The sequence below is a fragment of the Mauremys reevesii genome, linkage group 1 (assembly GCF_016161935.1).
Source record: "Mauremys reevesii isolate NIE-2019 linkage group 1, ASM1616193v1, whole genome shotgun sequence".
Taxonomy (NCBI): Eukaryota; Metazoa; Chordata; order Testudines; family Geoemydidae; genus Mauremys; species Mauremys reevesii.
Genome location: NC_052623.1, coordinates 13,524,765 through 13,551,947, shown reverse-complemented (window position 1 = coordinate 13,551,947; position 27,183 = coordinate 13,524,765). Strand labels below are relative to the sequence as shown.

The 27,183-nt window shown below is 55.8% G+C and overlaps 1 protein-coding gene and 1 long non-coding RNA gene across 2 annotated transcripts in view; one reads left to right on the top strand and one right to left on the bottom strand.

The window, feature by feature from the left end:
- Positions 1-406: 406 nt before the first annotated feature.
- Positions 407-27,183, bottom strand: part of STARD10 (StAR related lipid transfer domain containing 10) — a 42,348-nt gene continuing 15,571 nt past the window's right edge. Inside the window, exons 2-6 of the mRNA XM_039508658.1 lie at positions 6,188-6,335; positions 5,386-5,489; positions 4,192-4,309; positions 3,175-3,227; positions 407-1,750 (exon numbers count right to left, since the gene is read on the bottom strand). Coding sequence (XP_039364592.1) covers positions 1,523-1,750; positions 3,175-3,227; positions 4,192-4,309; positions 5,386-5,489; positions 6,188-6,335 — 651 coding nt within the window. The 3' untranslated portion in view covers positions 407-1,522. The remainder of the gene's footprint in view (positions 1,751-3,174; positions 3,228-4,191; positions 4,310-5,385; positions 5,490-6,187; positions 6,336-27,183) is intronic.
- LOC120387691 lies at positions 4,724-8,176 on the top strand. Its single transcript, XR_005590299.1, has 3 exons — positions 4,724-4,871; positions 6,760-6,919; positions 7,071-8,176. It is a non-coding gene; the product is annotated as an uncharacterized LOC120387691 (long non-coding RNA).

The window sequence follows — 27,183 nt, the reverse complement described above, 5'->3', positions numbered from 1 at the left end:
ATCCCAATGAAACTCAGCAGGGCAGGTGATCTTAGCATCCCCATCTCCAAAGCCAGAACGCTGGGCCACAGGTAAGTGGATGGGAACCTGGCACCTGTAAAGAACGTGCAACCAAGGGCAGGGAAAGCCCGCAGGTGTGTCATAGCTAATAAAAACCACAGCCAAGGGTGGCACAATCCAGCCTGAGACCTCACTGGAGAGCAGGGCGAAGCCAAGCAGCGGCAGGCAGCTAGAGACTCCCCTTCCATGAGCTCCTGGACCCAGCTGGACAATAATCTGAGCACATCCCCATCCACCGTCACCTCTACCTGGGGCTAGTTGCCAGGTCGGTGGGAGAAGGCAGCGGGTCTGATGACGCAGGGGGCCCGACGGGTGGCGACCAAGCGGTAAGGAAAACGCCGAGCCATCCTGCTTGCCTGATTTATTCATTTTATTCCTAAATAAACTGCTCCAGTACAAGGTACAAAATCTCCTTTTCCCCCCATGAAACAGAACATGGGGTTTTCAGGGAGTGCTTTCAAGGAACCGGCTTCAAAATCCAGATCCAAGGCCTCTAATTCTAGCGCAGAGAAAATATTCAGACGTCAAGACCTCTGGGTCCCCTCTCACAGGAGAGCCCAGGGCCCCTAGGGGGTCCCACCCTCTCCGGAGAGTCCCAAAGTAGCTGGGCACACCCCTAGGGAGATGGGTCCGTAAACTGGTCCCCATCAGAAAAAGGCAGTTCTAACCGTTACAGGAGAACAAAGAAAACAGAGACGACAGCCATTTAACGACATGGGGAGCATGCGGCTTTCCAGGAGAGCCAGTCCCGCTTCAGTCATTTCGTTCACCAAAGGGTAGGTGTTTCCCAAGCCCTCCTCCCTTGGGGGAACCATGCCTGACACCCTCTCCCGCCACAGGCTCCATTCCCCGCTCCCTGCAGGGAGTGACTCTCCCTGAACGCTGACGGCACTGGCACCCGTTGAAGGGCCCCTGCCCTCTGAGAAGGCAGCGCCCAGCCTACAGTGCCGGGCAGACCAGGGAAGGTGGCTCACGCTCCCAAAGGCCCCCGTGAGATTGATTTTGAACATCGCTCGGCCCATGGTGACTTCTGCAGTGCCGCGGATTCCCCCCACACCCTGCTCTCCTCAGCCAGGACAGAGACAAGCTTCCCCTCAAGCTACGGGGCAGCCATCCTGCTCGGTGCTAGAGCGCTGGTGTTCCCACTGAACCCTGACCCTGAAAGGTATTCGACACTTAAGTCCCAGTGGGAGTTATACCTTTCAGGGTCCAGGCCTAAAGTACTAGCAGGGCTCAGCCTTGGGGAAATCCAGATTTCTGGCATCAAGGGCGGGACAGTCCCTCTCCCACCCCTGGCCTGCTTGAGAAATGCCCTAACAGCAGCCCTGTTAGCCAGGGTGGGGAGTGATGGGGTGGGGGAGTGTGTTACACGACCTGCACTGGATACACAGACAAAATAAACCCGGTTGGGCGGGTGCAGAGGGGTGAGGGGCTGGGGGGAGGAGGGGGGAGCGAGGGCGGCTCAGTTGACGCTGTCCTCGTCGCTGCCCTCGCCCCTGTCGTCTTTGGTCTCGGACAGGCTGCTCTCGTCGATGTTCTCCAGCGAGTCGGCGTGCTGGATGGAGAGCTCCGAGAGCGCCACGGTGGGGAGGGTGCTCTGCTCGGGGAACAGCCAGGGCTTGAAGTGAGGGTTGTGCTTCTGCTTCCAGTCAGGGTACTTCAGGCAGGCTTTGTACATCTTCTTCATGGCCTGAGGGAGCGGGCGGAGAAGGCAGGAGACAGGTCAGAGCCGCTCGAGCCATCACCGAATGAGGCATCTGCACCTAGGGCGGCAGATTGGGCCACTGGGTGCTACTCAAGTGTGGGGTGGCTGCCCCTCCATCGTGATGGAGGGTCTTCCGGGTCCAATCTGCCGGCCTAGGCCTATGGGGAGTGCGCTCAAGCTTTGCCCAAGGCTGCGGATTGTCTAGAGTGGCCTCTGGTCAGAGCCAAGGCTAAGAAACAACTAGGGACCGGCGCGGGGTCAAGAAGGCTACATCACGGCTGCATCTTCCCACCTGGATGCTTTCTGCAGCCAGCGTGGGCCTCAACCTTGGCTTAGGAGGGGCAGCGGGGCTGACTGAATCGACCCTGTCGCCTCGAGCCCATCCGCGAGGCACCGCTCTGAGCAGCGAGCCCGGCGCAGTCCACGACAGACCGCAGGAGGGTCACGCCTGCCTCCGGAGGCCCGTGAGCAACACCGAATGCACCAGTACAACTCAAGGGATTTGCAGCCTGTCGCTGGCACGTCAGCGACTCCTCCCCAGCCCAAGTGGGCAGGGATTGAAGCCCATCGGGTGACCTATGTGAACTGGGCAGTGGGGTCTCATCCTAGTTCAGGGAGAAGCAGAACCGGACTCTGCAGGCAGCCCTGTCCCGTGGGTCTCTCTGGCTGATCCAGTTCCCTTAACCCCCTGCAATCTGCCTTCTACCCCACCCATGTCACCAGAACTGCCCTTACCAAGAACCTGTGGTTGAACGAGACCCTCTTTTAGAAAGCCACCCCATCCCACCGCCACACGATGACCTCACCACTGCCCCAGAGCAGCAGTTCCAGTGGTCCGTGACCCTCACTCTTAGAGATCTCCAATTTCCATCCGGGATATTTTCTTATCTCAACTGCCAGCCTCTGGATCTCATCATGCCTTGGTCTGCTGGGATAAAGGCACCCTGACACCTGGCATCTTCTCCCTGGGCTGCTACTTATAGACTATGATGGAGTCGCCTCTTCATCTGCTCTTTGGAGAAATGATGGATGGCGGCTACCGCAAAGCCAGTCAGCCAAGAGGCAGAAATCACTGGGGCTCTAATGAAACTGTGGCGTCAGCAGCAGGTATCTCCATTTGCCACCATCCATCACTCTCTGACAATGTTCCAGGCGGAGGCTGGAGGTGACAGATTCCCGAACAGCCGCACCACCTGAGCTAATGCATTAAGTGCTGGGCTGATGGCAAACCAAAGCGACCCTGTGATAGCGAAGACCTGGGAGCGTCTTACAGCCGGCCACGTTTGCTAGGTCTGTGGATGTGACAGCTACAATCCAGAGCCAGAAGCTCAGGGTCCCAGGCAAGTGCCTACAGCGAGAGACGTGAACATGGGCTAGAATCGATAGCCAGGCCAGAGTGGGACACTCACCTTTGGAGCCAGAAATTGAGATGATTTGTTCACCACCCACTTGGGCAAAGAACCTACAAAACAGAGACAAGAAGAATGAGGCAGAGACCTGGGACCGCAGCTAGTCCGCACAGCACATCCCCAAATGCCTTGGAGACGACCGCCAGTTTGGCCAACACACCGGGGTTCGAAACACGAACCTCCGAAGCTAGAAGTATGAGCTGCAACCGCTTGAGCTAACGAACTGAAGCTCTGTAGCTGGGGCTGTAGAAGACTCATTTCCTCTGTGGATCAGCACAGAGGTGGGATCTGTAACACACTCACCAGTGGGTTAGACCTTCAAGGTAGTGGCAGTGAGCTGCTTCCAGCCCTCAGCGCTATTGGGGTCTGAAGAAAGCCATTCTGGGAGGGGTCATTCAGAGGAAAGTCTGCTTGAGGGATGGCACAGGTCAAGACCACCTTGAGAGCAAGTAGCAGTGGAGGAAGCATGTGGGGAGATGGCGGAAGTCAGGAGACGAAGAGGTCTAGATGGCAGAGTAAGTCCGAGACGGAGGGAGCATTCCAGAGCATGCAGGAGAGGGCCGGGGGGCCGGGGTCTGCCTATCTCCCTGAGCACCGCTGTAAAGGGAGCCCCTTGCTCTAAGCAGAACCGCAGTCTGCACCTGACAGGGCCCTGGGATCTCCCACCCACAGTGTTTCCCTGACGCTGCACAAAATCAATTTTTTCCTTGGAAAGATGGCGCCGCGCAAGTGCTCCACCGGAGTGTGCTACAGCAGGGCCTCAGCGACGCGGTTTATTCCGCAGCTTCCCACAGACAAAGGCCTCTCCTCCCAAAGAGGCGAGATTGCTAAGGAGAGGGGGTTAGTGACAGACAGGGATCCTGAAATGAATGGGGAGCTCATGGACGAGGTGATGTGGTTACAGCTCTTTGGACCCGCGAGCAATGGAAAGCGGTGGGGAAAGGGCTCTGATAGCGTCCCTAGAGAAACAGCCTCTCGGCCCCTCGGAGCCGGGAAGGCCCCAGGCCGCACAGTTACCTTTGGGGTCAACCTGGGCCAGGTAGGTGATGGAGCAGCTCTTGACTCCTCGCCCCTGGATCAAGTAGCCCGTCTGGATGGACACTGCTCTCACCAGGTCTTTCCTTGGAGGGTATTTCTGCAGAGAGTGGGGAAGGGGAACAGAAACAGGCTGATTGCGACTTGGTCTGGGGAGGACAGGGAAGGGACTGGATAACGCGCACTCAGCTGGTTAGCCAGAGGGTCCATTGGTCAGCAGCCCACGCCTAGCCCCCCACCCCCAGAGCTTGACTCCATGTAGAACTCAGAGCGTTGGCTAGTGAGGAGGAGGTAGCTCTGCTGGACAGCTGAGCCACGGGGCCTCCGTTCTGACCCACAGCTGCACCGGCCTGGCCTCTCCGGAGCAGCTAGGATCAAGGGGGGGCAGATTACACGCTGGCTTTGTGATCTACGGTAAGATCATAAAGGGCAGTAAGCCGAGAGCAGACCATTAAATCCAGACACGCAGAGATCAAAGCCTACTGCACGACTTAACCCCGTGCCCCACCACAGAGCCTTTCCCTACGGAACAATGGTGCACCGCAAGGCACTGTGGGTAGTGCAAGCACCACTGCTTACACCTGCATTATTGTTATACTAATAGTGAGGTGAACTGATGCGGTGTGTGCATGCCTGTGCAATACTGCCCTCTACTGGACAGGGTAAGAGTGCCCAGCTGTGTGTCAGAGGCCATATATGAGCTAATGGAGATTCTCCCTTAGGCCCCTGTTGCTTGATCCATCCTTTGGTGCAGGAGGACCCGAGCTCTAGCCCTGCTGTGAGGTTCCACGTGACCCTAGTGAGTAAAATTTCTTGGCTGTGAGAGTCCTGGGTGACCACAGCGTTGCTAGGACAGCTGATGTTTCTGGGATTCCTTTCACCCCCACATGCAGCCATCTCTAGTGTGCTAAGGCCCCGGCAGCGCTCGGCCTGCTGCACCACAGCAAGGAGGGGACAGGGCACTGGGGGCAACCCCTGGTCTTATGGGATCTTTAATGTCTGTGCAGAGTCGCCCTGCCAGGGTTTCAGCCTGTGGTTCTGGGGCACATGTGGAGTTGTGGCCTCCTGTGTCCTACTGAGCCAGTGCTGCAGGCAAGTTACGGTCAGAGCTCACAGCTGATCCCTTCCGACCCCCCAGCTCAGTCCATCCCGCCCCCTGGCGGGCAGGGCACTCACGGGGTGTTTGACCGAGTAGTTCATGATGATGTAATCGGCCCCCATGGGCAGCCAGGAGCGCAGGGTGATGACGTCTCTGTTCTTCAGGGGCTTGGGGCACTTCCCTGGGAAGGGAGATAGGGGGGAAGAAAGGGGATTTGGCTCTTGAGTTGTGATAAAAAGACTTCCCCCTCCCAACTCCCCAGGAGCGAGGGGAGAGAGCAGGGTGTCCTCTGTATCAGTAAACCGTCCCAGAGCCCCCTCCCCATCAGCCCCATGCTAGTATCCATTCCCAGATCACATCGTCAGCCCCATGCTAGTATCCATCCCCAGACAGGCCCAGATCCCCCATCAGCCCCATACTAGTATCCACTCCCTGCCCCCTCCCATCGCCCCCACCCTAATACATTCCCCAGACCTTCTCTTTACCAAAGCATTTACGCTGGGCTTCTCCTCAGGATGCTCGGGTCCCACATCCCCCCACCACTTACCCCCCAGCATTGTCTGAGATCCCTTGCCCCCACCCCCAGCCTTTCAGCAGAGGACAATGCTGCCCCTTCAGTGTCCCTGGCCCTGCTCCCTCCTTGCTGTGGGCTCTGTTCACGCTCAATGCAGCGGATCAGGCGCACTAGAGAGGCGACTGACCCGACGCTGTCCGAACCCCGTGCCCAGCCTGGTGCTCCAGTGCTAGCGCCCACTTCAAGCCCCTCCAGAGCGCCCCGCTAACCAACCCCCTTCCTCTACAGCAGCCGCTGCACAGATTTGGGGGGGGGAGGGGGCTCTATTCCCCTGGGACTCAGCCCTGCTCCCCCCAGCTCCTCACAGGCGTAGTAGCCCACGTCCGAGTTGACCGTCAGCTTCCCAATGTCGAAGGTCTCGATGACGTTCGTGTCCCACTTTTTCCGGTACTCGATGTCGTGCAGCACGTCATAGAGCGTCTCCGCGGCGATGTCCTTGCACTCCATCCTGCACTGCAGAGACAGACCGGGTGAGAACCTGACACGTGCAAGAAGGGCCACTGCCCCACTCCAGGTTGGCGCCTGGAATCCTACAGGACCGGCTTGGCCTGGCCTATAGACCGCAAGCTGTTCGGGGCACAGACCTGCGAAGGCAGGGAAATATTTGCAGATCAGAGAGGAAGGTCAACCCAGGGGTTAGGCACTAAACGAGGACTCGAACCCAGGTCTCCTATGTCCCCCCCCCCCCCGCTCTGCCTCTGTGACCGGGGGCAAGTCACTTAGACACTGCGTGCCTCAGTTTCCCCATCTGTACAGTGCTCTGCCCCATGCACTGAAGATTGTGAAGTGCTCCAGTACGGTGGCAATGGGTGTCGTATACCCACGGCAGATAAACGGCATGAGGAGAGCTGATCTAACCCTCCGTTACTCCTTCCAGAAGCTTTGGGAGAGGCACATACATCTCACCCAACGGGCTCTACACAGGTAGACGGGGCTGGAAGGCACCTCCAAGGCACAACCGTTGCGAAGGTAGGTCACTGGCTTAACCAACGTTTTGAATCGAGAACACACTGCACCGCCAAGCGGGCTACCTCAAGGTAAGTGGTTATTTAGATGTCCCGTGTCGATTAGCCCCCTTGAAGCCCAGCCCCTGTTCCAGAGGTTTTACCAATATAAATCTCCCCCCGCCCCCAGCACTGCAAGATTCAGTCAATCCAGCCAGCAGCAGAATCATTACGTCTCTTGCAGGCACCGAGGACCTCCTGGTTTCAGGCAGTGTACAAACGAATAACTGGGTTCAAGCCAACTGTGCATTTCTCTCGCTGCCTCTAGCTCCCTCTTGTGTCACGAAGTCTGTATTGCACTGCCTCCCTCAGGCCCTATTCAACTGCCGTCAGATGCAGCAAGTCTCTGGCAAAGGAACCAGGAGCGGTCTCGTCCCGAGTCTCGCCATAAATCAGGAACATCAACAGGGTCCGATAGGATGAGATTAAAGAGGTTTGAAGATTGACAGCTGGCTACGGAGCAGCACTACTTCCCAAAGGATGCCCTCCCCCCATCCCCACAGGCCAGTGATGTAGCAGCTATGATCAGAGGGTATTAAAGTGGGCTTCAGCGTGGACACCAACGGCACACGATAACATACAGCTGGAGTCTTTGCTTTAAGAGCTGACAGAGAGCGCCATTTCTCAGCATATTAACTGACACATCTAGAACGCCTGTGTCTCACAGCGCTTCATAGGCTGTGCACAGGCAGAGATCTCCTCCTTCACCACTGAAACGCAGCCAGCTCTGGGGAGGAAGGTGGCAGCTGTTTAGCAACGCAGTGCAGAAGCTATGGAGCCGTTTAGGACAGGAAGTGAAGAATGCTGTACCCCACTGAAGGTGGGGCAAGGGGTAGTTATAGCGAGGTGGGATGCAGTCCCATATCACTAGATATGATATTCAGCCAGGACACTGGAGCCAACATCTCTGCTCTTGGAAAAACAACATGAAGAAGTGGGATATTTGAGTCCTTAAGAAGATCAGCAGCACAGCACCCCCTGCGACACTGCTGGGCCACTATTTCGTACAGATTCCAGCGAGAGGGAAGAGCGCCACCTACTGAATCCCCAACACTGCACCCTGCAGCACCTGGATTTTCCTGCCCATCTACTGACCCTGCCTGACTACTCAGTGCGTGAGATCTGATGAAAACCCAGCCTATGGCTGCAGCATCTTAGAAGCCAAGACCCCCGGACAAGTCACATGGTCCGTCAGTGGCTCTTCGGCTCAGAGCAATAAAAACATCCTCACCATAGGGTGTCTGGACTTAAATTTCCTTCACCCTCTCTCTGTCCATCCCATCGGGGTGGAGGAAGGCGAAAACGCCTTCTAGATCCTCTCCCACTGAACTGCAAAGCTCAATTGCCCGAAGTCAGCAGCCTCTGAGCTGGATGATCAAAGCCGGGATGTGATCCAGACCCAGGGGGGGGTCACAATGGGATCAGAGGCAGGTTTAATTGATCAAAATACAAAGCGCCAGCTCCTCTCCGCCTCCCGCTCACTGTCTGCAGTAACAATCATACAGACAGTTGCCAGCAGATCCTCGGAACAGGCAGATCTAATTATTCCCATTTCACGGGCAGAGCAGCGGAGACCCTGGGAGGTTCAGTAACAACGGGGACCAAAGGGCAAGGGACAGGGATCAGGACGTGACCTCCCGGCGCGATTACGGGTACGTCTACGCTGCAGCTAGAGTGAACAGTCCAGCCCGGCTTGTGCTAGGGTGCTAAGAATAGCACCCATGCTGGCAGAGGCCCAGGCTGGCCACCTCACCTTGGACCTGGCGGGCAGGGTGGGTCCAACCCTTTGCCCACGGCCCCACCGTTATTTTCAGTGCACTAGCACGAGCCCTGCTAGCTCAAGTCTGCTGGCCCGGGCTGAGAGGCTCAGGCCCAGCTGCAGGGCAGGCATGCCGTAAGAGGGTGAACACAGCCCTGGGGCGTATAAGTAGAGGAACAGGGTGAGGGTGTCACCTCTGCATACGGCATTAGCATTCCTGGAGTGCTGGGTACGGTTCTGGGGTTTGCGTTTCAAAAAGGAGGTGGAAAAATCAGAAAGGCTTCGGAGAAGAGCGACGAGAACGGTTTGAGGTCAGGAAAATCCATCTGCCTGGTATTGAGAGAGTCAAACAGCTCGAATTACTCATTCAACAGAATTCAGAGTAGCAGCCGTGTTAGTCTGTATCCGCAAAAAGAACAGGAGTACTTGTGGCACCTTAAAGACTAACAAATTTATTGTAGCATGAGCTTTCGTGAGCTGTAGCCACAAGTGCCACAAGTACTCCTGTTCTTTTCATTCAACAGAAGGATCAGAGGTCATGATCACAGAGTCTCCGTACCTACTAGGGGAGGAGACTTGATAGCAGTGGGCTCTTTGATCTACCAGAAAGAGCCAGTGAGAGCCAATGGCTGGCAGCTGAAGCTAGATAAAAGTTTGTGCCTTATTTCTCATCTGAATTTAACGGGGAGGGAAATTAACAATTGGAACAACTTAGGAAGGGACAGGGTGGATCCTCCATCACCTGGAGTCTTTACAAAAAAGACAGGTGGTCTAAGAGCTCTGCTCTAGCTCCACCAGAAGCCATGGGCTTGATGCAGGAATTATGGTGGCAAAGTTCTCTGGCCTGTGCTATGCAGGAGGTCAGACTAGACAACCATAATGGTCTCTTTTTTTTTTTTTTTAGGCCAGAAAACTATCAGCTCGGGAATCCCTGGCCCCCAGGCCTGTGTTCCGACCACTCAACCTCCAAGCCGCTCTCCTTCAACTGGCATCCAGAAATGCCCTGCCCTCCTTCCAGCTCCTCACACCACGGGACCATGGGTTAGTTCACGTCACACAGGATGTCACAGGGACAGGCAGGGTGCTTTAATTATAGGGTCTGTTTCAGTGACTCCCACTCAAGCAGCTGGGTGGGGGTGGACAGGATGCCCTCAGGAAACACCCATCTCCCCATTGCATTAGCAGTGTCCAATATCAGACACTGCGACAGATTCCTCAGTGCAGATCCCAGCCAGGCCTCCTCCTCCGAGCCCCCCACCCACTCGCTCCCAGCTCAGAGCGCCCAGCCTTCCCTTGCACAGACGCCCTCTCTGTTCTGAGGCCCTGACCCCGCTGCCATCGACCGCGGCAGCAAAACTCTCCGAACTCGGTGCCTGAGAACAGGCTGTCAGAGGATCAGCCCGTTTCCGCAGCACGTTTTCCAGGCCGCGGAGCTCCAGGCATGTGGGTGTGCGCTGGAGGACTCTGCTCCTCGGGGGGCCTGTGCTGAGCGAAGCCACCTGCTCCAGGAACACCGATTGCTTTGCCGCTGCGCTTGTCCCTGAGGGAGGCCGGGCGGCAAGGCTGCCTTTGCCAGAACTGCCCAGGCACGTCCCCGGGCAGCACTCCCCCTTATAGCCACGAGACCCTTCAGCCTCATCTAACCCAGCCTCCAGCGTTACCCCACCACCGAACCCTGCTCAGAGCCTGGTGGTAGGAACACCCGCACCCTGGCTATGGTAGTGCTCCTGTAACACTGCGCCCTGGCTGGCCAATCGGGACCAAACCTGCGACCCTGGGTTCTGAGCACACGCGGCTCTACTCGAGCTAAGAGAGCTCAGTTAGCTAACGCTGTAGCTCGCGCTATGGCCCAGCCACCACCACAGGGAGACAGCACTGGGTGGGGCGGGTTACTCCCAACATTGATGCCGCAGCGGCGGACGATCAGAAAAAGGCCTGTGTAGACACAGCCAAGTTGTGGTGTCACCCGGCCTGAGGAGATCCCCAGCAGCTGCAGGCAGCCAGGGGAGAGGCTCTCCGAAGAATGAAGAGAGCCACGCAGGTCTGAACTAGGAGCACCCAACAACTCACCTGCTCCATGAGAGGACGGATGGGCTCCTGTGTAGGACCAGGACATCGCTAAGGAGAATGGGTGAACCAAGCCCTGGCTTTACCCCCAAGGACGGTGCAGGGTGGGGAGGCAGAGACACGTAGTAGTTAAACGCTTTACGTCCATGGTAAGACATGGCTTGGGACCCGCGCAGCAGATGATTGCAGAGGAGGGACCCCTCATCAGAGGTTCCTCATGGGAGGGCTGGGGTAATTACCAGCACCAAGAGGCAGTCTTGTCTAGTGGCTACAGCACTAGAGTGGGACACAGGAGACCTAGGTTCATTCACGGCTCTGGCACTGGCCTACCAGGTGATGGCCCCTCGGTTCCCCATCTGTAAAAAAGGTGGGGTGACTTTCTGACTTTCTTTGGAAAGCCCTTAGGAGGTCTGCTAATGAAAAAAGCTCTATGTAAAAGCCAGAGATTACAATTATTATGAATAAAACACAGGTGAGTACTGGGGTGCCTGGTAGGACTGAAGTCTGGTTATCACAATGTGCTGCTCTTGTTTGTATTAATCCTGTTCACTGGTTTCACTAAACTCTCCTGAACACACACCACCAAGGGAGGGGCAGACAGACGGAGTTCCCTGGGATAGACGTCCTGTGCCATACACAGGCTTATGTCTGGAGCTAGTCACTCAGATACCATGGCAATGGAGGGCCAGAGAAACAGATTAGATTAGATGGCTGGAAATAAAAAGGACGCTCCTAATGAAGTGTGTCCTCCTAGTACAGCCAACGAACGCCAATATCTTTCACCTTCCAGCCGCTATGATCCCGCAGGTGATGGCTTCAGACTCATACAGATCAGGAGAAACCCACTGAAATGGGGGCGCGACAGTAATACAGAAACCAGAGCGCCGTGTCGCTTGATGCGCAGGGGTTAGCGTGTGCGAGGCGGCACGGAACTCATGAGATCGGTGAGCTAAGGCAAGGGGGATTTGCTCGGGTCAGAGAGTCACAGAGACAGGTTCTTCCCGTGAAGGCCAGTGGAGCCGTCTGTTCTTTCCCGACTTGATTGCTGCAAAAGAATAGCCGGTGTCTTGAGACAATCCCATGCCGCGTGGGACTGACAACCACACAGCGAAGCAGAGAGAAACACAGCCACCATCGAGAGCTGCTCGGGAGGATAAGAGACACTTCGGAACACAGTTAGACTGAAGGGGCAGAGCGCTGAAGGAACACGGGAGCGAGGTGATTTTACAACCCAGCAGAAGATGAGAAACCAATGTGCTTTGTGCCGGGATGTGGAACGAAAGCTCCCACGTGAGAGGATTAGAACAGAAGGGCCGCATGCGAGCAGAGGCGGTTCAGCGCTAGGAGTCACGTCTTTCCTCTGCCTAGCCAACAGCCACCATAACCTGCCCCCAGGTCGGTATCTGGAAAGCAAAGCAGCACCTGGGACGGAGCAACAGGCGAAATATCAGCTCTCAGCGTGGTGCTGCTACGGGAAAGCTGGTGGTATTCACACAGGAACAGCACTGGAACAAATCTGCAGTCGGCTAGAACCCCAGAATGCGGCGCCCCCCACCGAGCTTCACAGCCACGGAGGGAACGGAAGTCAGGCCCTCCTGCTTCAGCAGTCACGGGGCCCTCACCAGTGATGAGCTGCCAAAATCTTAACAACCGGTTCCCTATAAAAAGTTCTGATTTAAGGGATGTGCCACAGTATGTATCTTTTGTGCCAACAGGGTTACCATACGTCCGTATTTTCCCAGGAGGATCCTCCACCTGCCCTGGGCAGTGGGGCTGGGGGGCAGGAACACTGGGTGGGGGGCTGCTTGGGGAAGGTCCACTGCAGCTAGGCACAGCTGCCCGCCTGGCTCTTACTGTGCCTGGGCTGAAGCGCCGAGCCACCATCCTCCTAGGGGAGAGCCGGGCGGGCAGCTGTGGGGAGCTGCAGCGTACCCTCCTCCAGCTCCACAGGTCTCCTCCCCTCCCCCAGCCAGAGAGCCGTGGCGGACCCTCCACCTACCCGCAGTGTGGGGGTGGGGGGCTGAGAGCAGCCTACGAGGGCAGGTTGAAGGTCCGTGACTTCATGCGGGCTCCCCACAGCTGCTCACATGCCTCTCCCCGACCAGGCTCTGGCAGGGGAGATGCCTCGGCACCTTAGCCAAGCCCCCAACGTAGAGCCCTGCAAATCTGGGGAGACCTGCATCCATGGATGTGGAGATCAGTAGATGATTTTTGCGGATAGTGCGTCGGATTTGGATACACATTTGTGTATCCACGCAGGGCTCTACACATACACAGAGACTTCAGAGTCTCTCTCTCAGGTTCTTAGCAGTATTGGTGCGTTTGCTGGCTTAAGAGTCCCTCTGGATCACACCCACAGCTTGGATGGGGCATTCAGTCCTTTGCTCAGAGCTTCGGCTGTAGCGAAGTCACACCAGAAGCAGGAATGAAGAGACAATGGAGAAGATGCAGCTGCCCTTTATATTCCTTTTGCCATGTGGCTGGTACTTCCTGTGTCCCAAACACAAGCCCCGCAGAGCCTGGCACAGAAAAGCCTTAGAGCTCCATCCATAGCCAGGCCTCTGCACGTCCTGCTGACTCACGGTGCAGTCCGTGGTCTCTCAAGGGGTTTATTGTACAGCTGATGGGCCATGGACAGGCCAGGCAGTGCTGATGCCAGTCGATATGGGGGTGTCACCCCAACACAGCACACATACCGTACCCTACGTATCTATAGCCCACAATACAAAAGGTGATACAAAACATATCAACAAGATGACCCTAGTTAGGGAATTATAACTCCCCCGCTGATTGCTGACCCGCTAGATCTGGCACGATTCAGTGCACTTTTACAATATCGGTATCAACAATATCATAAAGTATCTCCCATATTCCACGCAGCGTGTCGCTGCCCCGGCTGTGCCAAGTCCTACTCCCCACCGCAGAGCAAGGTATTAGACAGGCAAGCTAAGAAGCCACAAGCTGGAGATAAGGCAGGCAAAGATTCGGCTCCATGCACAGAGAAGAGTTCTTCACGGCAAGAGCAGCTGGGAAATGGGACACCGAGTCCCCGGGGAGACCAGTAATAGCAAAGACTTGGGGGCAGGTTAGCGGGGAAGATGAAGCCACATCCTATGGAGTCCACAGTGGCCCAGTGGCTTGTTATTGGCCTTGATTTTGGCTCCGGATCCCCAGCCCGAGTGTCCTGTCCCAAAAGTAGCCACCTCTTCCAGCTCAGCACTGTGCCCCCAGGCTCCATCTTCACCCCGCACCCCCAGTGCTCATGCCCCCTCCCACCTCCTGGTGTCAGGTGGCACTTTCAGAAAAAGAACTTCACACTGATTTCATAAGCAGTCAGGCTGCGGAGTCCTGCAGAGCCGCACCAAACCAGGCCCCTTTCTTTGGAGAGCCGCTTTGATGCGAGCGCCTGCTGTCCTCCTCCCGGGCTCCCGCTAATTAAGGAGCCCAGCTCCCCGGAATACATTTCCAGCGATTTCCATTCCGCTATTTGATCTTTCCTGAAGACGACCAGCTTTGATCTGAGCGAGTCAGCTGTCTCCATCTCCACGGCAGCTTCCACTAAACAGACACAAACACGGAGAGCTTCGTTCCCACTATTAACACCACAAACTATGACTATTAAGTATGCCAGAGAGCCGCATTTATTTTTACAGGGGCGGCTAGCGTTTGGATGAGATGGAAAATGGAGATTAGGGCCCCGGTGACAATGCTCCCCTGGCACCTTTTGCCAGATGTTAACCCCAGGGCCCCGGCTGAGTTCCAGATCTGACAATTACATCCCCTGTCTAAATTCCCCCATCATTTCAATTAGGCACGCTACGTTCACCCCCTTACCCAAGTTAGACTGCAAGCGCCTTGAGGCATAGACCTGGCCTTCTCGGTATTTGGAATGCACCGAGGGCTACAGCACTCGAGAGATCAGTTTCCGACTCTAAAACGTAGTGTGGTGTTGCTGAACAGCTGCTGCGTTCCACCCCAGAAGCAGCTGCATTTCAGTGATCCTTATGGCAACGGTTTGCAAAGCACTGTGAGATCTTTGTCTACATAGGTTTCAGTCTGAATATTTGCCATTACATCCTCCCATCCCACTGCCTCGATACAGTGAGTTACCCCACAGAGGGTGACCCCCAGGTGAAGAACACCAGGGCTAGTCTAGGTCCCTGGGTTTCTCCACTAACACCTCCCTAACCCACCTCCTTTGGGGTGCCGGCCGATACTGTTCAAACTGGCCAGAGGGTCACTGTTGACCACTGAGCATACCACTAACTCTGAGCATACCACTATGAGCATACCACTAACTCTGCACCCATCGCAGGCTTTGCTGGTCCAGGGAGCGAGAGCCTGGGGCAGTCTCACTCAGATCTCCTGGGCCACCATGCACCGATCACCCCATCAGACCTTCTTCCACGGTCGACCTTCTGAAGAGCCCCCCCTCCCCCCGGCAGGATGGCTCTGTGGGGTCGCTTTCATTTGCTTGTCCCCCTTTATAGACTAACACACAGCCGGATGCAGGGCACATAGAAAGCAAGTGACAGCCTCACAAAGGCATCACAGCCCCGAGTATCGTCCTGGATCACGTCGGGCAAAGAAAGGGTTAAAAGGAAAATGGATCCAACATTATCTCCTGCTTGCCGCGGGGGACATCAGCCCGGTCTCTGCCTGGGATACCGGATTCCTGTACCAACGGCAAACTAGAGAGGGCAGCTGGCATAGGCAGAGACTGTATCTGTAGTTGTCTGGCACGACACGCTGGGTTAGCAGAGAAGCACAGATCTCTGGTGTGCATCACTCCACTGAAAGAAAACAGCGCCGCACACAGAAAGGTTTATCCAGCAACAGGCAAGGCTAGCGATTGGACTAAAGCAAGAGAAAGGAGCAGGTTTTAACCCACTGGAAGCTCTTTTGGGGTGTGCTGGAGTTTCTAACCCATTAACAGAATGCAATGAACTGGCAAGGGCGTATAGACATGGCTGCCCACTGAAAGGAGTTTGAATGGTGTGTCAGACCCTATACAGATGACTGGTAATGGAGATTCTCCATTCACTCAAGTGGCAGGGCTTTCAGGGCAGGGGGGTCTGATTTCAATCCCTGCTCTTGCTGGGAAGTTCCCAGTGGCTGCACAACTGTCAGTCTGCTGGTGGTCGTGGATTGTAACCTGCAAACCTAGACAGGAGATTTAACCTGCTGCTAATGCAGAGTTCAGATCCCAGACCTGGTCCCTGGAAGTCCCAGCTCCTGCCCTGCTGGGACACAGCAGAGGGGCTCACTCCCCAGGAGAGCAGAGAAATGCCCACTGCCGTCACACCAATCTCTTCCCCAAGGGCGGCAAGGCAGCCTGAATGGCCTAGAAAGCCCAAGCAACTTTGGAGCAGGGGACACGGTGCTCAGACACCCCAGCATGGGACAGATCAACTGGGTAGGAAAGAATCAGCCCATCATCTCTGAGACGGGAGGCCTCTTTTCACAGCGCAGGGCCAGGCCTGGGCAGTGGCAGAGCCAGTTTCCCCTGCCCTGTCCACAAGCCTGTTCCAGCACGACCGTCTCCGGGACCTTGGCCGCTGCTGCTGTCGCTAGCAAGGAGCTCACGTAGTGGCCAAAGGTTTTGTGATTAGACACCCCCTGACTCCTAGGAACAGGGCTGAGAGAATCCACCGACCTGGTTCACACAGGGGCTGCAAAACAGCTGTTAGTAGACAGTGGCAGCTTGCAGGCAGAGCTAGCCGGAGCTGGATTGAAACTGGCGAGCGATAGGTAAAAGGCTCCATATCCCATTACCAGCTTGTGCTCTGAAGAGAAGGTTCTCGAGTGCCCTTGTCAGGTTTCCAGACATTTTGTATGGAGAGCCTTTGTTTCCAGGTGAGGCCAGGCCCAGTGCCAGCTCTCCGCATGGGACCTGGCTTTGTTCGGGTAGAGCTGTTCAAACAGCCTCGTTTCTCCTTCCAAGAACCGGCTTTGCAGAGATTCAGGGCAAGCCATGCAGACCGCAGCGACGTACAGATTCCTTCCTCTCAGTGCAGAGGGACTACAAAAGCAGCTTGCAAACACATACCGAGTATGTTATATTACTCTACACATTCCACGCAAATGCAGCCACCTCTGCAGTGGAATGTGGCAGCTGTTTAGCAGGACGTAACCACTCAACAGGTTAGGGCAGGAAGTAGAGTGCCATATGCGGCTGGTGTTGCAAGGGGGTGAGGGAAGGAGAGAATATCATTTGTTAACAAGTTTTGCAAACAAGGACCCACTAAAATTGTGATGATGTACCTAAAACACGGACATCATTGCAACGGACCAGGGCACAGTCCAGCTAGTGCCCGATATTGGGCAGTGAGTCCTGGGCAGAATTCCTTCCTGAGCCCAGCCAGAGTGCAGATCTGAGCAAGCCTTGAGCAGTAGCCCTGGCCATTGATTATCTTGAGTATGCTAGCCAGGAGACAAACTACACTATCTAAAAATGAGCAGAGAAAACATCCTTCCCCCATAGCCTGGAGCGAAGAGCCTGGCATTGGCTGTCATGACAGGGCCTGGGCGGTCTGACCTGTGATCGGAGCAGGAGTCAGCCTGGGTCAGGTACCAGGAGGCCAGAGGGCAAAACGGAGAGTCAGGTGTCAGGAAGCAGTTTACCAGGGGATCAGCAGGAGCAGGTGTCCCAGGGAAAGGATCCTGAGCAGGGAGAACCCAGTTGCATGGACAACTTCCTGTTCCTGTACTTGAGTTAACTAGAGGGTGGGGACTAATCAGATCCCGGGACGGGAGTCCTCAGTTAGAGTTCAGCTGCTATCTGGCAGCTGTTAACATCTTGGGACCGGGTAGCTCCTAAGAGCCCACGGTCCCTGACATCACCCTCTCCCCAAGGGGTGCCCTCAGGGCGATGGGGGCACCAGGCTTTTCGGGGTCATTCCTAGGGAATGTTTGCACAAGTGCAGGAGCGGGTGTAACCCGCACACCTCCTGGGCAGCTCTCACACACAGGTGCTGGAACTCAGGGACCGCCGCATCCCCTGGCGGGAAGTGGTTTCCATCATATCCAGGGTTTACTGTTTGGTTCAATGGTTCTCAGCGCACCCGCTATACAAAATTGTTCCCATGCCCCTGCTCCCACGCAATCCAGCAACTTGCGAATCCGGGGTAGCGGGTAACAATTCCTGATGGCTATCTGGTTCAATGCACAGTAATCAACGCAGAGTTGGAGACTGCCATCTTTCTTCTCAATGGAAAGGACTGGTGCACCAGCCAGCGAGGTTGACTTGCAGATAAACCCTCGGGACAGGTTCTTCTGGAAGTTCTCTCGGGAGCGCTGTCAGCTTGGGATCTGACATGGCACGAATGTGTCCAAATGGTATTTTTGCACTAGGCTGCAGCTCTGTTGGGCAGGTCAGAGTCCCAGCGTGGAGGTAGTGGTTCTGCATTCTTCTTTTTCAAAAAGATCGGCATAGTCTTGGTCACCCGAGGGGAGTTCAGAGGTGACATCCCTGGAAGGCTCTGGGAGTGGGTTGGGTAGGGTCAGCCAGGAAATAGCAAGGAGCAGGAGCAGGGGAAAGCAGAGAATGGATCACACCAAATGGTAACATTTCTCCGTGCTCCTGAATCATGGCCTCTAGGGGAGCTGTGTCCTCCGTTACTGGGACAAGAAGAGAAAGGGGAACTGTTAGTAGCCCATGTAAAGTGAGGAGTGGCCTTGTGTCACAGGGGAACCTGCAGGATCTGGGTGGCCACAGAGTCTATGAAGCAGTCAGCTATGCCGAAGTCAATGAAGGCTGGTAGATGGGATTTTGCAGGGGCACCCCCGGTACATGCAACTGGGCTGACCCCTGCAAGCGGGGAGACTTCAGGCAGGGCTCTGGATGTGTTCCAGTCCAGAGGTGACTTTTCCCTGATGCCCTGGAGTTCGAACGAGGCTGGCAGAGATGAAGTGCCCTGACTCGCTGCAGTACAAGCGGAGATGGTGCTGGCGGCGGCATGGGGGTGAGCCTTCGATGGCCCACGTCTACCGTCATCGACTCAGCAGGAGGCAGAGGTGAAAAGGCCACAGTAGCTGGATGGGAAGGTTGCAAGACCACCCTGGTTTCCACCCTTTGTTCCCATAACCGACTGTCTCTACAAACCCAACCGCTCACAGTCTTCCACTCTCCTGGAGAGCTCCTCCATCCCCTCCCGTTTCCTTTGCTATTCTGCGGATGCTGGGACCGGCTTCCCAGGCTCCTGCCGTATCATGCGCACCCTTGGTCGGACTCTGCTGCGGCCAGTCCATGCTCTCCCTGGGCAGGAGCTGGTCTGTCTCTGATCCAGAGGACGTTTCTCTTCCCCCAGACAGTTACGGTGACCAGACAGCAGGCGTAAAAAGTTGGGACGGGGGTGGGGGGGGGCAATAGGAGCCTATATAAGAAAAAGGCCCAAAAATCGGGACTGTCCCTATAAAATCAGGACATCTGGTCACTCTACAGCCAGTCTTCCTGAAAGGGTAGCCCCTAGCTGTTGCTGGAGAACCCATGGTACTAGGTCTCACTTGTATCCCGATGTTAGGGATTGTGGGTTTTGAACCCTGGTTCTTCAGAGCCAGGAATCGAACCCATGTCGCCCATACCCCAAGCCAGTGCCCAACTCAGTGTACGTCCTGCCTCCCACACTGGGACTGGGTGGTGGGCACTGAAGAGTTCCGAGCACCCCTTGCCACAGACTCTTCCTCCCTTGGGGCACTTACAGCCAGGAAAGGGGCCACAAGGATGCCCCGTGGAGCTGCTCTGTTCGGTGTGGCCAATTCTCCTGATTGTCTCGGGAGCTGTGAGATATTTGGTGGCTTTGCTAAAGCCCCAGCTCCCAAAGCCAGGGTTGTAGGCCAGAATCTCATACTAGGGCTGCAGAGAAAAGCTTAGAAATGTTCGGTTTGGTTTAAAGTCTCATGATTTTAACGCCACCCTCACAACTTTGGGGGGCCCCAACTCATGCATCTGGAGTGCTGGGCGTTGGCAGCACCAGGCATTGCATCTCACAGCAACCCCAGGCCCCACACACCTTTCCCCCAACTAAAGAAGTGATTTTTCTAACCGCTAGCACCAATCCTCAACCATCTCTAGGGGAACGCCAGCAACGGAAACCTTTCCAGCACAGCTCTGCTGCTGCTGCTGCACGAGGCACAACAGACTACTGCTTGTCATCCCAATCGCAGCCCTGCAGAGCTGGCACTGCGAACAGGAGTGATGAGTCAGCAGACGGAAGCCCCAGACCCCCAGGGAGCAGGGGATGCTGAGCCAGAACGGGGCCATTTTTAGAGTCACTTATCAGACCAGAAAAGCACCTTACAGGCCATTATGTGGCTTAAAAATTTCACACGTCATCACTGCTGGGGCCCATTAGTGCTACTCCTTCCAACCAGCAGAGGGCGATACTGCTACAGGTAAGAATCTCCCAGACCAGCTGATCAGACAAACCTCTGCACTCTGGCTACCCCCAATCTGCCAATCGCCAGCCCCCGGCAATGGAATATCTGGCTCCTCTAGTCACGGTCCGAGGCTCCCGGATCGTGCTGGGAAGCCGTTTTCAGAGGTTGAATCACAGGATTTGACTGCTCTCCCCTCAGAGCATCCTGGGTGAATGGAAACAGACCCATGCAGAGCTTTTAGAGTGATTACTCGGCCTGGCTGGACAGGTGGGGGGAGGAGGGTGTCTTAATATCCCTGTTCCCACCCCGGCCAAACCCTCCCAGCTTTACTCGGAACTGCGCAAAAAAAAAAGATTGGGTGGAAAATAATTCATAAATACCACCCCACTCAAACCAACCAACCCACCCAGCATTTTGTTTCATACAATTTCCTCTCCCGGTGACATCTTGGGGGGTTTCTGGGAAGTTTCAGGAGCTGGGACATTTTCTGTAGTGAAGAAAGTGGGGCAAGAAAGACAAGAATTAAAACAGCTACATTTGCTCAAAAATTTGCCTTTAGAATCTCACACACACACACACACACCCCTCCCCTAAAAGGCAGCCTGTGCTAACAGACCGAGCAGAGGGCTGGCAGGAACAGCTCCACCAACAGGCTATTCTCACCGGATCTACTCTGAAAAGGGCTTTGTAAAAAGGGCTTTGGGGGGCTCCATTCTACCATCTCCCAAAACAAATCCGATCAGCTCACGAGTCAAGAGATGCAGTTTTCCTTACTGCCGTCGCTGCAAACACCCTAGCATCTCTCGAGTCAAGCTGGCCTCAGGCCTCCCTGACAACAAAGATGCAGCCACTGGCACTTCGCTAATCACTAGTAGCGGAAAGCCTGCGCTTTCACACGGGCGCAGTTTGCAAAGTCACGTGAGTAAGGAAGCCAGCAATGTCTGAGCACTGAAAACACTGGACGGTAATGGATTGCAAATCCCAGTGATGATTGAACCTGGTCATGTTCTAAATAAAAAGAGCTCTCAGATGTGGTTGGAGCGGTTTCCATCGCTTCACGCTGCCTCAGACATTCCTGGCTTCAGAGTGATGTTTGGGTTATGGTGTGGGTGGGTCGTTTGGATTTGTATGGGTAGCAAGTGAGGAGTGAGCATTGCAGCGAGGGGCTGTGCGTGTCTGGGGTTATGGTGTGGGCTGGTTGTGTTGATTTGCATCCGAGGGGGTTGTGCACCTCTCCTTGTGTTGATTTGGTCAGGTGGCAATGAAATGGTTGCATGCAAATTAGCTGCAGAGTAAGGGTGGGGATTGGCTGAGTTACCTGTGATCTCACAACCGGCTCGGTCTCTCAGCCTGGCATAGAGACATAGCTCACTGGAGCCGCACACCACACGGGGTTAATCCATGAAGTCAAAATGGCTGAGGATGTAAAAGCCGGATGGTAATAGACCATGAGTCCCAGTGACGGGTCAGCCCGGAGAGATCCTGAACTGAGGGAGCTCTAGCCTCTCAGCCAGGCCTGTAGCTGGGTCCCTCCTCTCACACCCACTCAGACGTTTCAGGCTTCAGAGCAACACACCGAGCGACAGTCCTAGAACCCTCTTACCCAGGTGGGAGCCGCTCCCGCCCCCGGAGCTGCACTGGCTCTGCAGGGTGAATATCTTTTTGTCACGACGGCCGTCGCACATGGGACGCACATGGGACGGCAGGTCTAGCGAGCCAGGTGCTGCTTTCCCCGCAGCGGCACCGGGGCCTTTCCGCAGCCCTCTGTAAGCTGTAAGCAGACCTCGATCAGCAGCTAGCCCAGCTCACAACAGAAATAAACCGAGGGGCTCGGAAGAGAACCCAGAGCTCAGCGCCCAGGCCAGTGCTGAATCCAGTGCTCAAGTCCGTCCCTTCCGCTCTGTAGGTCCCAGATCCCCTGTCTTTCAAATGCAGAGAATGACCCCTGCCCACTGCCTTCCTGACAGGGGCCAGCTGGCTTGGCTTGCTGAGTCTCACTGGGCTCCTGGCATTCAGCGTCTCGGGGTATATCAATGATGCTTTGCAAGGCAACATTACAGTCCTAATATTCTGAGGGATGGAGGCGAGCATCCTCCAGGATCCCCCCCACACCCGCGTTCCTCTTTCCTCTTCTGGCATCATGAGGCAGCTGGACTGGGCCACTTACTCACCAGCGTTGGCACGATAGGAAGAAAGCCTCAAAAGGTCGGGAGCTAAGGAAAGGGAATCCAGGCCAGGCCCCTGCTCTGCTCTCAGTCTCCTGCCATTTGCTTTTCCTGACTAGGGTGACTGGGGATCACGCCGGCCGACCGCAGCTCCTCTCCCCAGCCGCTCAGTGAATCCACCACCCACAGGAGACCAGGGGGGCTGGCACTGGCCATAAGCTCCACCCCATCTTCCCCCCTCCACATTGGCATTCACTAGTATCCCCTGCAATCGCCACATGCTGGATCGACGCCCTCCATCAAGATGGCTGCAGGGAAACGATTTTTTCATCATGGCCGTACAGCACCGAGCGTAACGGGGCCACGGTCCGGATTGGGCCTCGTGTGATCACAAACTGCGCTCACCACCAGCACGAGCACGCAGCCAGAACCGGTTCCTGTCCCCTCCCAAGGCCGGTGCAAGGCAGCGGTGCAGCATTCGCTGTCAAAACGCGCCCGTGGCAGTGAACTCAGTGCATGAATCTCTGGGAGATACACCCACCACAGGGGGTTCAGAGAAACTCACGGTAACCATGACAGCAAAAATATCATCCAAAGAGATTCTGAGAAGGAAAAAAACCCCACCATCTTACCCAAAACAGAGGCCGGCAGCGGTACACTGCATTAGGGAACTGGCCTTTCTACTCTATAGGCCAGGACTCAAAATCCCAGCTCTGCTCACGTGGCAAGAGAGCAAGCGGCTTGAGGGTGCCAGGTTTGTATAATTTTTGGTGGTGCCCAGAACGGGTCCAAGCCCCGGGACGGACTGGGGCTACTGCCCCGGGGCCCACACTTCAGGTGGACACGGGATCCAGGGCGGCCTGGGGGATGAGCAGGGGGCCTGGTGCTGGCAGCAGCAAGCGACCTGGTGCCAGCCCGCCCCATCGGCTCCGGGCGTCACTCGGGGGAAGGGGCAGAATCCGGAAAGAGGCGGGGCGGGGGGCAGAGCAGGGCAGGGGGGGAAAAAGAGATGGGGCAGAGTGAAGTCACTTGCTGCTGCCAGTGCCAGGCCCCCCCACTAACCCCCCAGGCTGCCCTGGGCCCCATGTCCCCCTGAAGCACGGGGCCCCCCAAAGCACCGGGCCTGGGGCAATTGCCCCGGTCTGTCCTATGGATGGGACGGCTCTGAAAATATAACCCCAAACATTGGTGGAGCCGGGCCCACCTTCCTGAATATTGGTGGAGCACAGGCATCATGGGCCCATATAACTCACCGCCTATGGTGGCTCTCTCTTAATCCCCAACAGATATTGGTCTTCTGGACAAAGCCGTTTTGCATGAGTAGGGCTAGAGTAGCAGGTGAGGGGTGGGCAGGACTACACCAGGCGGGGGGCTGCGAGTCAAGCACGAGGTGCATCAGCAGAGCACCCGAGAACTGGGCTAGCAGGGACTTTTGCAGAATAGGGTCGAAATGCACTGGGAGAACTGGATTGGAGTCATGTCGAGGGGCTTGGATTGCGATAGCAGGGTGGGGAAGTTTGCATGAAGTGGCAGGGAGCAGAGGGGGAAGGAGGCCCTGCACACGCTGGAGACTGGAGAGCAGGAAGATGAAATTCAGTAACAGGAATAGTACGCAATCATGCCACATGCTGTTCTTACACACAGAGGAAACATTTGCATCTTGGGCGCATTCCAGCACAGGTAATTGCAGCCTGACTCAACGTGGCAATCGGATGCAGAGACTTCTTCCCTTCCTGTTCTGAACTTCCTTGTGCAGTGATGCTGAGCGCTGTTAAAAACAGCTGCTGCGTTCCAGCCCAGAAGTGGCTGCATTTCAGCATGGCTGAAGCAATCCCTGGAACGGTATATAGTTTGCATGAAATGCTTTGTGGGCAGTTACTTTAGGGCATCCCATGGTGACACTAACACATCTCGAAGGGGGCACACCTGGGAGAGAAACAGTGCGGTATGGGGGAGAGACCCCCTGTGGCCTGAAAGACAGGAGACTGGAGGGAGAGAACGGTGATGAACCGAGATGGCCAAGGGTCGCACTGCTCCTAGAATCCCCCTTCCCTGCAGGTGGTGGAAAGTTTCTGAGTCCAACTAGCCCAGGCTGATCAGAACAGGGACCCTTGTCCCCAAAGGGTCTGCAGTTTCCCCTGAAAATGAGGGTTCAGGTGGACCCCACTGCACCCCCAAAAGGGGAACCTTAAGACCTAATCCAACCCACCTCTGCTTTGCATGGGACTCCCAGAGAATTTCAGTGCTGCCTGAAGGGCTACTCGGCTCCACCGACATCCATAGGAGCTGGGATTAGGCCCCGAATCAGTGGGACAAGTAGGACTCCCTCCAGGAGAGGCCAAGCACGCTGCTAGCCTGACCCTCCAGGGCCGACAGACTCTAGCTCCGCTCTTCTGCGCAGCCATCTGGAGCGCTAACCACTAGGGCTTGCTGCCGCCCTGGAAACAAATGGGGTTAGTGCAAAGTGCACACAACACTAACGGAGCAGCCCGGACTGCACCAACGAAGTGGGAAGAGGAGCCGGACTCTGGCCTGGGGCAGGGAGCTGCTCTCAGCTCTGCTAGGCAGCGGGAGCCCAGCCAGCCATTCAAGGGGAGGTGACCCTGGCCAAGGGCGAGCCATTCAAAACCCCAAGCCAGGGACCATCCAAATCCCCTGCTGCTCGCACAGGATGCAACAAGCTAGCAGAGAGCTCTGAGTGTGGGCAGTTATTTCCCCACTCAGAGGAGCCTCACAGGCAGCACTCAGGGCGGCAAATATTCGGGTAGCATCCCACAGCCCCCAGTATGTGAAAATGGGGCCCTGATCCAGCACATGGTGAGAGAGACTCTGTCCCTACAGCTTACAGCCTGAATAGGCCGGACAGACAGAGGGGAAATAGCTAACCCCAGGTCAGACACCATGTCAGGGACCCCCTGGCTCCCCTTCCAGGGTCCAATCCACTACAGCCCACTAAAGCAGAATTCGTTGTTGGGTGTCTGTGCAGCTCCTAGCACAGTGTGTGTGTGTGTGTGTGTGCGCGCTCCTAGGTGCTGCTGCAATACGCACAAATGATGATAAACCCAAACAGGTCGTAACAGCCACTTCTGCCTGGAGCGTCGCCTACCAACGGGTGCAAAGCAAAGGGACAAGGTCTGCAGCATCGTCAGGCTGGGAGAGGGAAGCATCACACCCAGAACTAGAGGAGGGAGGCTACATTTCGGGCAGACACACAGGTGATGATGCCCATTCCCATCCCAGTCCAAGTCTAGCAGGTATCAGCGGGCACTCATGTCTGCCAGCACTGAATTAAACACGGCGCACAGGCTCTAACCGAGCTGCGTGAGCTACGCTAGGGTGAGGATCCTCGCCTGAAACCCAGCCAGAAGTCAGCAGCAGCAGCAACACTTGGCAGCAGATAGGGTCGGCCAGTCCATGGGCAGGCGGCATTACCGGCTCTGTAAAACAGAGCAAGTAACGAAGGCAAGAAGGATGCTCAGGACACTAGCTGAGGCCTATGTTCAAGTCCCCGATCTGCCGGACTTGGGTCAGACACTTGGCCGCTCCGTGCCTCAGTTTCCCCATCCATATAATGGGGATAACAGCCCTGCCCCATAGGGGGCGTTGTGACAAGGAATGGAATCAGAGCAGTGTACAGCTGGAAGAGGTCTTTTAGTCCACCCTCCCCGCCAAAGCAGATTATGAAGAGATCAGATACTACGGTGAGAGGCCAGAGAGGTGAGGTGCCCCAGGACACACAGGGAGTCAGCACAAGGAGCAGGACTGGAACACAGGTTGCCTGGCCCAGCGCTGTACGTACGAGATCACACTTGCCTCGGGCGCGTTACCTCAGACTGGCCAAACCAGCTGGGACACTTGACTCGCGAGAGACACGGCGAGCCAGGTTCTGCACCGGAACGGAGCACTCCTGGATCGACAGCGTACGGCCCGCGCCAGAACCAAACACGGACGCTGCTGTGAGCGATGAAGCAGCACTAGCTAAGCAGGAGAAGCCAGCATCACTGAGTACTTATAATGCACTTCCTGGGTCGCTGAGCGAACTCTGTTCCCTTTGGAAGGCTCAACACTGGCCTGAGTCAGTGAAGAGCACTTCCAAAATCTGCCCCCCCCCACCCCCCTCCCCCAGCTAGGGTGACCAGATGTAACAGTTATAGTGACAGTCCTGATTTTTGGGTCTTTTTCTTATATAGGCTCCTATTACCCCCCCACCCCCGTCCCAATTTTTCACATTTGCTGTCTGGTCACCCTACCGCCACCCCCGGCAGGTTCAGAGTGCCAGCAAATCAGTGGTGTAATGGGAGGAAAGAAGTGTGTGGAACTAACCTAAACTCCACATTCCCCAAAAGAGAAGCGGGTACAAGCTGTTTCACGGGATTGTACGTAGGGAACAGCGTGTACAGCTCACCGCTGGGACGAGCTACATACATGGGAAGGAGGGGCCAATCCTTCAGAAGGAAGCAAGATCCACCAGTCTGGGGTGTCAGGCTGAGTTTGGGCCCCCAGACCAACAGTGTCCTCTCTCTCTCTCTCCTTTCTCCCGGGGCTCAGCATCTGTTTTCCTTCTGGCTTCCAAGGACAATAACCCTCACATCCCATTCTTCTCTGGGGAGTCAGGAGGGGCTATTAAACCCATTTCACAGACAGGGACACTGAGGCTTAGCTTGACTGACTGACAGTGGCTTTGGGCAAGTCACGTAGTGTCAGAGCCAGGAACCCAAGCCAGACCTGCCTGACTCCAACCCTGTTCGTTCCCCCAGACTGCACCGCCCCCTGGACTTGGGGATTCATTCACAGGCAGATGCATAGCTCAGGAGGCGTCCAGCCTGTGGTCCTTGGGGAAGCTCAATTGTGGCCCTCAAGGGTGACTGCGCCAGAGAGAAGACATGTGCATCTGTATTTGATGAGGAACAGAAAAGGCATTTCGCCTA